This window comes from Salvelinus namaycush, chromosome 35, assembly GCF_016432855.1.
Source record: "Salvelinus namaycush isolate Seneca chromosome 35, SaNama_1.0, whole genome shotgun sequence".
Lineage (NCBI taxonomy): Eukaryota > Metazoa > Chordata > Actinopteri > Salmoniformes > Salmonidae > Salvelinus > Salvelinus namaycush.
In genome coordinates, this window is record NC_052341.1 from 6,063,701 (window position 1) to 6,076,401 (window position 12,701).

Sequence of the window (12,701 nt, forward strand, 5' to 3'; positions counted from 1 at the left end):
TTATCCAGGGTTAGGGGGGTTGGGTCTGGGGAGTGGACAGAGGGTATACAGGGATAGGGGGTTGGGTCTGGGGAGTGGACAGAGGATATACTGGGATAGGGGGGTTGGGTCTGGGGAGTGGACAGAGGATATACAGGGATAGGGGGTTGGGTCTGGGGAGTGGACAGAGGGTATACAGGGATAGGGGGGTTGGGTCTGGGGAGTGGACAGAGGGCATACAGGGATAGGGGGTTGGGTCTGGGGAGTGGACAGAGGATATACAGGGATAGGGGGTTGGGTCTGGGTAGTGGACAGAGGGTATACAGGGATAGGGGGTTGGGTCTGGGGAGTGGACAGAGGTTATCCAGGGTTAGGGGGGGTTGGGTCTGGGGAGTGGACAGAGGGTATACTGGGATAGGGGTTGGGTCTGGGGAGTGGACAGAGGATATACAGGGATAGGGGGTTGGGTCTGGGTAGTGGACAGAGGTTATCCAGGGTTAGGGGGGTTGGGTCTGGGGAGTGGACAGAGGGCATACAGGGATAGGGGGTTGGGTCTGGGGAGTGGACAGAGGGCATACAGGGTTAGGGGGTTGGGTCTGGGGAGTGGACAGAGGTTATCCAGGGTTAGGGGGGTTGGGTCTGGGGAGTGGACAGAGGGCATACAGGGATAGGGGGTTGGGTCTGGGGAGTGGACAGAGGTTATCCAGGGTTAGGGGGGGTTGGGTCTGGGGAGTGGACAGAGGGCATACAGGGATAGGGGGTTGGGTCTGGGGAGTGGACAGAGGGTATACTGGGATAGGGGGGTTGGGTCTGGGGAGTGGACAGAGGGTATACAGGGATAGGGGGGTTGGGTCTGGGGAGTGGACAGAGGTTATCCAGGGTTAGGGGGGTTGGGTCTGGGGAGTGGACAGAGGGTATACTGGGATAGGGGGGTTGGGTCTGGGGAGTGGACAGAGGTTATCCAGGGTTAGGGGGGTTGGGTCTGGGGAGTGGACAGAGGGTATACTGGGATAGGGGGGTTGGGTCTGGGGAGTGGACAGAGGTTATCCAGGGTTAGGGGGGTTGGGTCTGGGGAGTGGACAGAGGGTATACTGGGATAGGGGGGTTGGGTCTGGGGAGTGGACAGAGGGTATACTGGGATAGGAGGGTTGGGTCTGGGGAGTGGACAGAGGTTATCCAGGGATAGGGGGGTTGGGTCTGGGGAGTGGACAGAGGGTATACTGGGATAGGGGGGTTGGGTCTGGGGAGTGGACAGAGGGTATACTGGGATAGGGGGGTTGGGTCTGGGGAGTGGACAGAGGATATACAGGGATAGGGGGTTGGGTCTGGGTAGTGGACAGAGGGTATCCAGGGTTAGGGGGTTGGGTCTGGGGAGTGGACAGAGGGTATACAGGGTTAGAGGGTTGGGTCTGGGGAGTGGACAGAGGTTATCCAGGGTTAGGGGGGTTGGGTCTGGGGAGTGGACAGAGGGTATACTGGGATATGGGGGTTGGGTCTGGGGAGTGGACAGTTCAGAAAAAGGGCTTGAGCTTCTGGATGTCTAAATACTACAGTGTGGTCACAACTAAACTTCTACCCCAGTACCCAGTAGGTAGAAGACTGGGAGGAAGGGAAAAGAGAGAGAGAGAGCGAGACAGTTCATTATCTGTGCTAGATCTTCCCTGTTGTCTCTTCTCTCTGGCTTTGTGCTAGGTGGTCGACGATGACTGCTCCATGCTTTCCTCCACCTTCTTCTCCCATCAAGGAACTCCTCTTGTTATCTGGAAGGGTAGGACAGTGTCAATCTCTGCACATGACACATAATATTTTGATATTCTTATATTTACAATATAAAATATAATCTTTGATTTAATAATTACACAAATCTTAAAAACAAATCTCTCATTCAGAGACCCATGAGCTTGTTCGTTTTTAAACAATACATGCCAGACTCTCTGGAGGAAAGTGTGTGACGCAGCGAAAGATAAAACACAAAGTTCTGTTGCTATGATACGCCTGCTGTCACTATAGTCTGGCACCTAAAACCCTCAAACTTTTACAGATGCACAATTGAGAGCATCCTGTCGGGCTATATCACCGCCTGGTACGGCAACCCCCGCAAGCGCAAGCCTCTCCAGAGGGTGGTGCTGTCTACCCAACGTATCACCGGGGGAAAACTACCTGCCCTCCAGGACACCTACAGCACTCGATGTCACAGGAAGACCAAAAAGATTTCTTTACTCTCTCTCTCCTCTACTCTACACCTCTCTCCCATCTCTCCTCTACTCTACACCTCTCTCGCACCATACATATGAGATGAGTAAAGAAAAAGGAGAGAGAGGTGGAGAGTGGAGAGATGGAGCATAGAGAGAGTAGAGGAGAGAGAGAGAGGTGGAGAGGAGAGGAGAGAGGTGGAGAGGAGAGGAGAGAGAGAGAGGTGGAGAGTAGAGGAGAGAGAGAGAGGTGGAGAGTAGAGGAGAGAGAGAGGTGGAGAGTAGAGGAGAGAGAGAGGTGGAGAGTAGAGGAGAGGAGGAGAGAGAGAGAGGTGGAGAGGAGAGGAGAGAGAGGTGGAGAGTGGAGAGAGAGAGAGGTGGAGAGTAGAGGAGAGAGAGGTGGAGAGTGGAGAGATGGAGCATAGAGAGAGTAGAGAAATGAGAAGTGTATGAATACAGCCCATTACAAAATCTGCTACAACCTACAAGACTATAAATAAATACCATTAATTATGCAAACCATGGCCTTGGCACTGCTCTAGGCAATATTTCCATGTAAGGATTTTTCAAACTTCACTAGACTTGTGAGGACTAAGTAAACACCTGGAGTCAACTTGTGCAATACCCTAGGAGATGAAGCAGATCACTTTCTTCATTTCACCAGCTTACCGTACCGTAGATCCCCAGAACAGTTGAGACAGTCACGTGTTTGGTGTTTGTTTGTAAGTAGCACAATGGGCGGAAGCGGGACCAGGTGAGTCCAGCTGTGTATTGAGAGGGGTCGCGTTTTATATTGAAAGTCAAGTGTTTTTTTTGCTTCAATAGAGTGATCAGGGATGTGCAACTAGTTCTCCTTCACAGAAAATATATTAGTGCAACACATTTGGCAGAAAACAGCTTCATTTTCATCAGATGACAAAAGAAATGCAATGCTATTTGGCTGGCTGCCACACAGGTAAATCAGCTTAATGAAAAACCAAGGTATTTTTTTGCAGAAACGATGCATGGCCATCCTATGTCTAATGTTTATCATAGAAAGAATGTAGCCAGCTACATTTCCTGATGTTTTTCTTGAAGTTAATCTGGTATTTTACCAGAGAACTAGGCTGGCCACACTGAAAAGTACAGGAGAACAGTAGCTCCACATCAGTCAGAGCTCTGTCTGCTGATAGAATGATGGAGAACAGTAGCTCCACATCACAGAGCTCTGTCTGCTGATAGAATGATGGAGAACAGTAGCTCCACATCAGTCAGAGCTCTGTCTGCTGATAGAATGATGGAGAACAGTAGCTCCACATCAGTCAGAGCTCTGTCTGCTGATAGAATGATGGAGAACAGTAGCTCCACATCACAGAGCTCTGTCTGCTGATAGAATGATGGAGTAGCTCCACATCAGTCAGAGCTCTGTCTGCTGATAGAATGATGGAGAACAGTAGCTCCACATCAGTCAGAGCTCTGTCTGCTGATAGAATGATGGAGAAAAGTAGCTCCACATCAGTCAGAGCTCTGTCTGCTGATAGAATGATGGAGAACAGTAGCTCCACATCACAGAGCTCTGTCTGCTAAAAGAATGATGGAGAACAGTAGCTCCACATCAGTCAGAGCTCTGTCTGCTGATAGAATGATGGAGAACAGTAGCTCCACATCACAGAGCTCTGTCTGCTGATAGAATGATGGAGAAAAGTAGCTCCACATCAGTCAGAGCTCTGTCTGCTGATAGAATGATGGAGAACAGTAGCTCCACATCAGTCAGAGCTCTGTCTGCTGATAGAATGATGGAGAACAGTAGCTCCACATCACAGAGCTCTGTCTGCTGATAGAATGATGGAGAAAAGTAGCTCCACATCAGTCAGAGCTCTGTCTGCTGATAGAATGATGGAGAACAGTAGCTCCACATCACAGAGCTCTGTCTGCTGATAGAATGATGGAGAAAAGTAGCTCCACATCAGTCAGAGCTCTGTCTGCTGATAGAATGATGGAGTAGCTCCACATCAATCAGAGCTCTGTCTGCTGATAGAATGATAGAGAAAAGTAGCTCCACATCAGTCAGAGCTCTGTCTGCTGATAGAATGATGGAGAACAGTAGCTCCACATCAGAGCTCTGTCTGCTGATAGAATGATGGAGAAAGTAGCTCCACATCAGTCAGAGCTCTGTCTGCTGATAGAATGATGGAGAACAGTAGCTCCACATCAGTCAGAGCTCTGTCTGCTGATAGAATGATGGAGAACAGTAGCTCCACATCAGTCAGAGCTCTGTCTGCTGATAGAATGATGGAGAACAGTAGCTCCACATCACAGAGCTCTGTCTGCTGATAGAATGATGGAGTAGCTCCACATCAGTCAGAGCTCTGTCTGCTGATAGAATGATGGTGAAAAGTAGCTCCACATCACAGAGCTCTGTCTGCTGATAGAATGATGGAGAACAGTAGCTCCACATCACAGAGCTCTATCTGCTGATAGAATGATGGAGTAGCTCCACATCAGTCAGAGCTCTGTCTGCTGATAGAATGATGGTGAAAAGTAGCTCCACATCACAGAGCTCTGTCTGCTGATAGAATGATGGAGTAGCTCCACATCAGTCAGAGCTCTGTCTGCTGATAGAATGATGGAGAACAGTAGCTCCACATCAGTCAGAGCTCTGTCTGCTGATAGAATGATGGAGAAAAGTAGCTCCACATCAGTCAGAGCTCTGTCTGCTGATAGAATGATGGAGAACAGTAGCTCCACATCACAGAGCTCTGTCTGCTGATAGAATGATGGAGAACAGTAGCTCCACATCAGTCAGAGCTCTGTCTGCTGATAGAATGATGGAGAACAGTAGCTCCACATCACAGAGCTCTGTCTGCTGATAGAATGATGGAGAAAAGTAGCTCCACATCAGTCAGAGCTCTGTCTGCTGATAGAATGATGGAGAACAGTAGCTCCACATCAGTCAGAGCTCTGTCTGCTGATAGAATGATGGAGAACAGTAGCTCCACATCACAGAGCTCTGTCTGCTGATAGAATGATGGAGAAAAGTAGCTCCACATCAGTCAGAGCTCTGTCTGCTGATAGAATGATGGAGAACAGTAGCTCCACATCACAGAGCTCTGTCTGCTGATAGAATGATGGAGAAAAGTAGCTCCACATCAGTCAGAGCTCTGTCTGCTGATAGAATGATGGAGTAGCTCCACATCAATCAGAGCTCTGTCTGCTGATAGAATGATAGAGAAAAGTAGCTCCACATCAGTCAGAGCTCTGTCTGCTGATAGAATGATGGAGAACAGTAGCTCCACATCAGAGCTCTGTCTGCTGATAGAATGATGGAGAAAGTAGCTCCACATCAGTCAGAGCTCTGTCTGCTGATAGAATGATGGAGAACAGTAGCTCCACATCAGTCAGAGCTCTGTCTGCTGATAGAATGATGGAGAAAAGTAGCTCCACATCAGTCAGAGCTCTGTCTGCTGATAGAATGATGGAGTAGCTCCACATCAATCAGAGCTCTGTCTGCTGATAGAATGATGGAGTAGCTCCACATCACAGAGCTCTGTCTGCTGATAGAATGATGGAGTAGCTCCACATCAATCAGAGCTCTGTCTGCTGATAGAATGATGGAGAACAGTAGATCCACATCACAGAGCTCTGTCTGCTGATAGAATGATGGAGAAAAGTAGCTCCACATCAGTCAGAGCTCTGTCTGCTGATAGAATGATGGAGAACAGTAGCTCCACATCACAGAGCTCTGTCTGCTGATAGAATGATGGAGTAGCTCCACATCAGTCAGAGCTCTGTCTGCTGATAGAATGGTGAAAAGTAGCTCCACATCACAGAGCTCTGTCTGCTGATAGAATGATGGAGTAGCTCCACATCAGTCAGAGCTCTGTCTGCTGATAGAATGATGGAGAACAGTAGCTCCACATCAGTCAGAGCTCTGTCTGCTGATAGAATGATGGAGAAAAGTAGCTCCACATCAGTCAGAGCTCTGTCTGCTGATAGAATGATGGAGAACAGTAGCTCCACATCACAGAGCTCTGTCTGCTGATAGAATGATGGAGAACAGTAGCTCCACATCAGTCAGAGCTCTGTCTGCTGATAGAATGATGGAGAACAGTAGCTCCACATCACAGAGCTCTGTCTGCTGATAGAATGATGGAGAAAAGTAGCTCCACATCAGTCAGAGCTCTGTCTGCTGATAGAATGATGGAGAACAGTAGCTCCACATCAGTCAGAGCTCTGTCTGCTGATAGAATGATGGAGAACAGTAGCTCCACATCACAGAGCTCTGTCTGCTGATAGAATGATGGAGAAAAGTAGCTCCACATCAGTCAGAGCTCTGTCTGCTGATAGAATGATGGAGTAGCTCCACATCAATCAGAGCTCTGTCTGCTGATAGAATGATAGAGAAAAGTAGCTCCACATCAGTCAGAGCTCTGTCTGCTGATAGAATGATGGAGAACAGTAGCTCCACATCAGAGCTCTGTCTGCTGATAGAATGATGGAGAAAGTAGCTCCACATCAGTCAGAGCTCTGTCTGCTGATAGAATGATGGAGAACAGTAGCTCCACATCAGTCAGAGCTCTGTCTGCTGATAGAATGATGGAGAAAAGTAGCTCCACATCAGTCAGAGCTCTGTCTGCTGATAGAATGATGGAGTAGCTCCACATCAATCAGAGCTCTGTCTGCTGATAGAATGATGGAGTAGCTCCACATCACAGAGCTCTGTCTGCTGATAGAATGATGGAGTAGCTCCACATCAATCAGAGCTCTGTCTGCTGATAGAATGATGGAGAACAGTAGCTCCACATCACAGAGCTCTGTCTGCTGATAGAATGATGGAGTAGCTCCACGTCAGTCAGAGCTCTGTCTGCTGATAGAATGATGGTGAAAAGTAGCTCCACATCAGTCAGAGCTCTGTCTGCTGATAGAATGATGGAGTAGCTCCACATCAGTCAGAGCTCTGTCTGCTGATAGAATGATGGAGTAGCTCCACATCAGTCAGAGCTCTGTCTGCTGATAGAATGATGGAGAAAAGTAGCTCCACATCAGTCAGAGCTCTGTCTGCTGATAGAATGATGGAGTAGCTCCACATCAGTCAGAGCTCTGTCTGCTGATAGAATGATGGAGAAAAGTAGCTCCACATCAGTCAGAGCTCTGTCTGCTGATAGAATGATGGAGAACAGTAGCTTCACATCAGTCAGAGCTCTGTCTGCTGATATAATGATGGAGTAGCTCCACATCACAGAGCTCTGTCTGCTGATAGAATGATGGAGTAGCTCCACATCAGTCAGAGCTCTGTCTGCTGATAGAATGATGGAGAAAAGTAGCTCCACATCAGTCAGAGAGATGTCTGCTGATAGAATGATGGAGTAGCTCCACATCAGTCAGAGCTCTGTCTGCTGATAGAATGATGGAGTAGCTCCACATCAGTCAGAGCTCTGTCTGCTGATAGAATGATGGAGTAGCTCGACATCACAGAGCTCTGTCTGCTGATAGAATGATGGAGTAGCTCGACATCACAGAGCTCTGTCTGCTGATAGAATGATGGAGTAGCTCCACATCACAGAGCTCTGTCTGCTGATAGAATGATGGAGTATCTCCACATCACAGAGCTCTGTCTGCTGATAGAATGCCTGTTCATGAATTCTCATCTGAGTGGAGAAGTGCGACTGAAGCACAGAATTAGTCTGATGCTGAGCAGAAATTACAATGAGAAGCATTTTAGATCTGCGTTTACAAAACGCAGCAAGATATTTCTTAAGCATTTTATCATTTTTTTCCAGCGTGAAAAACGCAGAATTCTGCATTAACACGACCTTTAAATTTAATTTGCTAGTTAATCTAAGTAAGCGGCTGATCTAATAAGGTGATGGGGCATCATATTGTGTTAGCTTTCTGCCGTGTTTGAGAAGTAAACCCCTATGGATGAGTTATTTGTACAGCTGTCACCATCTTGACTTCCTTGCATTTTTTCTCCACTCCACTCTCAGCCTGTCTTCTCCTCTCCTCTCCTCTTAAACCAGGGCAGGCAGGCCCGTTGCCCTAGCGACTCGACACAGACAACTTGTAGCCTACTCATGCTGCTTCAGAGCCAGTACTGTTCTTCCTTCAGACAAGCATGCGTCAAAACCTTGTTTATTAGCACAATGTGTCTCGTTCACATTCCATTGTAAATGTCCAAACTCACCAAAAATGACATTTTGTAGCTCCTGACTGATATATGTATAGCTTTATGAGCTGGATTGCCTGTTTTTGCAATTTGTTTTTCATTTGTGTCCTTTATCATTTTTAGCTAACAGCCTCCATTAAAAATGTTGGCACCCCCTTGTGTACTAAGCCAGTAATACCATATATCCTGGTATGAGAGGAGGACGGTATGACGATATGAATATCTGGATACGACCAACCCTACTAGATAGTGTTAGCACTCATGTACAGTTGAAGTCGGAAGTTTACATACAATTAGGTTGGAGTCATTAAAACTCATTTTTCAACCACTCCACAAATTTCTTGTTAACAAACTATAGTTTTGGCAAGTCAGATAGGACATCTACTTTGTGCACGACACAAGTAATTTTTACAACAATTGTTTACAGACAGATTATTTCACTGTATCACAATTCCAGTGGGTCAGACGTTTACACTAAGTTGACTGTGCCTTTAAACAGCTTGAAAAATTCCATAAAATTGTGTCATGGCTTTAGAAGCTTCTGATAGGCTAATTGACATCATTTGAGTCAATTGGAGGTGTACCTGTGGATGTATTTCAAGACCTACCTTCAAACTCAGTGCCTCTTTGCTTGACATCATGTGAAAATCAAAAGAAATCAGCCAAGACCTCAGAAAAAAAATTGTCTGGTTCATCCTTGGGAGCAATTTCCAAACGCCTGAAGGTACCACGTTCATCTGAACAAACAGTACACAAGTATAAACACCATGGGACCACGCAGCCGTCATACCGCTCAGGAAAGAGACGCCTTCTGTCTCCTAGAGATGAACGCGCTTTGGTGCGAAAAGTGCAAATCAATCCCAGAACAACAGCAAAGGACCTTGTGACGATGCTGGAGGAAACAGGTACAAAAGTATCTATATCCACAGTAAAACGAGTCCTATATCGACATAACCTAAAAGGCTGTTCAGCAAGGAAGAAGCCACTGCTCCAAAACTGCCATAAAAAAAACAGACTACGGTTTGCAACTGCACATGGGGACAATGATCGTACTTTTTAGAGAAATGTCCTCTGGTCTGATGAAACAAAAATAGAACTGTTTGGCCATAATGACCATCGTTATGTTTGGAAGAAAAAGGGGGAGGCTTGCAAGTCGAAGAACACCATCCCAACCTTGAAGCACGGGGGTGGCAGTATCATGTTGTGGGGGTGCTTTGCTGCAGGAGGGACTGGTGCACTTCACAAAATAGATGGCATCATGAGGCAGGAAAAGTATGTGGATATATTGCAACATCTCATGACATCAGTCAGGAAGTTAAAGCTTGGTCGCAAATGGGTCTTCCAAATGGACCCCAAGCATACTTCCAAAGTTGTGGCAAAATGGCTTAAGGACAACAAAGTGAAGGTATTGGAGTGTCCATCACAAAGCCCTGACCTCAATCCCATAGAAAATTTGTGGGCAGAACTGAAAAAGCGTGTGCGAGCAAGGAGGCCTACAAACCTGACTCAGTTACACCAGCTCTGTCAGGAGGAGTGGGCCAAAATTCACCCAACTTATTGTGGGAAGCTTGTGGAAGGCTGCCCGAAAGGTTTGAAGGCAATTCTACCAAATACGAATTGAGTGTATGTAAACTTCTATCCCACTGGGAATGTGATGAAAGAAATAAAAGCTGAAATAAATCATTCTGTCTACTATTATTATTATAGTGGTGATCCTAACTGACCTAAAACAGGGAATTTTTACTAGGATTAAATATCAGGAATTGTGAAAAACTGAGTTTAAATGTATTTGGCTAAAGTGTATGTAAACTTCCGACTTCAACTGTAAATAACAGCTATAAAAGCTTACAACTCACACACACAGCTTATCAGTGTAAGCTGGGTCGTAATATAACACAGGTCTCCTCACCATTCCCTTCTTGGTCTTCCAGCTGGTCTTCTGGACATTCTACTAGCCATTTTCCCTGATGGCCTTCCAGGCAATCTGTCAGACGGTCTTCTGGACGGTCCTCCGGACAGTGTTTTGTTCGATCTTCCGGGAGGTCTTCCGGTTTCTTCTCTGGTGGCTCCTCTGGTTGGTCTTCCTGACAGTCTTCCGGTCGGTCCTCTCGGATGTAGGGAATGTCATCCATCCATAGAAACACTGAGTCACTGGGGCTCCTCTGTCCATCTGACTTACTGCCTGGAGTGGGAGACATAGTACTATTGTGAGAATCAGGACAGAGGCTGCATCTCAGTGAAGTGGTAACCCGTTTTCAGTCTCAAAATCTCCCTCCCTTGTCCACTTGTTCCAACCCCTTCTGTGCATAGAAGTGTAGATCTATCTGAAAGAAGCAGATCCATGACCCATTAGCTGCAAACAGTGAGGTATTGAGCATTAGGGAAGCAGCTAGAGATGGTTATCATGCTGGACACATCTGCATCATGATCAATTCCCTCCATGGTTTAACTCAGAGAGGACAGACCACCGATTCAAAGAGAGAGACCACAGCCTCTCTCTCTCTCTCTCTCTCTCTCTGCCACAGTGGTTATGTAACTCACACGCACCACTCCACTTACGGACAATGCGATTCCTCTCATTGAGCTGTGAGGTGAGTGGTCCAGTATTGTCCTCTGTGTGCGTGTGTCGTTCCAGGACGGGTTGCAGGTGAGTGTATGTGTGTGTCAGGGGCAGGGCGATGCTGTGGGAGCGGGTCTCAGGGATGGTGGGTCTCCCCTCAGGATCGGGGGTCTGGGGTACACTGTCCATAAGACTGGCTGTTAGTGCATTCTGGTAATGGTTCCTCGAGATCTAGGAGACAGGAACACACGCCACAAATACAATACTAACACATCATCATCATCATCATCAACACACGCCACAAATACAGTTTAACACATCATCATCACACTCCACAAATACAGTATCAATACATCATCAACACACTTCACAAATACAGTTTAACACATCATCAACACACTCCACAAATACAGTATCAATACATCATCAACACACTCCACAAATACAGTATCAATACATCATCAACACACTCCACAAATACAGTTTAACACATCATCAACACACTCCACAAATACAGTATCAATACATCATCAACACACTCCACAAATACAGTATCAATACATCATCAACACACTCCACAAATACAGTATCAACACATCATCAACACACTCCACAAATACAGTATCAATACATCATCAACACACTCCACAAATACAGTTTAACACATCATCAACACACTCCACAAATACAGTTTAACACATCATCAACACACTCCACAAATACAGTTTAACACATCATCAACACACTCCACAAATACAGTTTAACACATCATCAACACACTCCACAAATACAGTTTAACACATCATCAACACACTCCACAAATACAGTATCAATACATCATCAACACACTCCACAAATACAGTTTAACACATCATCAACACACTCCACAAATACAGTATCAATACATCATCAACACACTCCACAAATACAGTTTAACACATCATCAACACACTCCACAAATACAGTTTAACACATCATCAACACACTCCACAAATACAGTTTAATACATCATCAACACACTCCACAAATACAGTTTAACACATCATCAACACACTCCACAAATACAGTATCAATACATCATCAACACACTCCACAAATACAGTATCAATACATCATCAACACACTCCACAAATACAGTATCAATACATCATCAACACACTCCACAAATACAGTATCAATACATCATCAACACACTCCACAAATACAGTTTAACACATCATCAACACACTCCACAAATACAGTTTAACACATCATCAACACACTCCACAAATACAGTATCAATACATCATCAACACACTCCACAAATACAGTTTAACACATCATCAACACACTCCACAAATACAGTTTAACACATCATCAACACACTCCACAAATACAGTTTAACACATCATCAACACACTCCACAAATACAGTTTAACACATCATCATCATCATCAACACATCAACACACTCCACAAATACAGTTTAACACATCATCATCATCATCAACACATCAACACACTCCACAATTACAGTATCAACACATCATCATCAACACACACCACAAATACAGTTTAACACACCATCAACACACACCACAAATACAGTTTAACACATCATCAACACACACCACAAATACAGTATTAACACATCAACACACACCACAAATACAGTATTAACACATCATCAACACACTCCACAATTACAGTATCAACACATAAACACACTCCACAAATACAGTATTAACACATCATCATCATCAACACACTTCACAAATATAGTTTAACACATCATCAACACACTTCACAAATACAGTATCAATACATCGTAAGTAAGCATTTCACTG

General features: G+C 45.5%; 1 protein-coding gene across 1 annotated transcript in view; it reads right to left on the bottom strand.

Annotated features, from left to right (window-relative positions):
- Positions 1-1,225: 1,225 nt before the first annotated feature.
- LOC120029757 (metal transporter CNNM4-like) overlaps positions 1,226-12,701 on the bottom strand; it is a 29,632-nt gene continuing 18,156 nt past the window's right edge. Inside the window, exons 9-11 of the mRNA XM_038975026.1 lie at positions 10,876-11,107; positions 10,226-10,498; positions 1,226-1,739 (exon numbers count right to left, since the gene is read on the bottom strand). Of these exons, the coding sequence (XP_038830954.1) occupies positions 1,630-1,739; positions 10,226-10,498; positions 10,876-11,107 (615 nt within the window). The 3' untranslated portion in view covers positions 1,226-1,629. The remainder of the gene's footprint in view (positions 1,740-10,225; positions 10,499-10,875; positions 11,108-12,701) is intronic.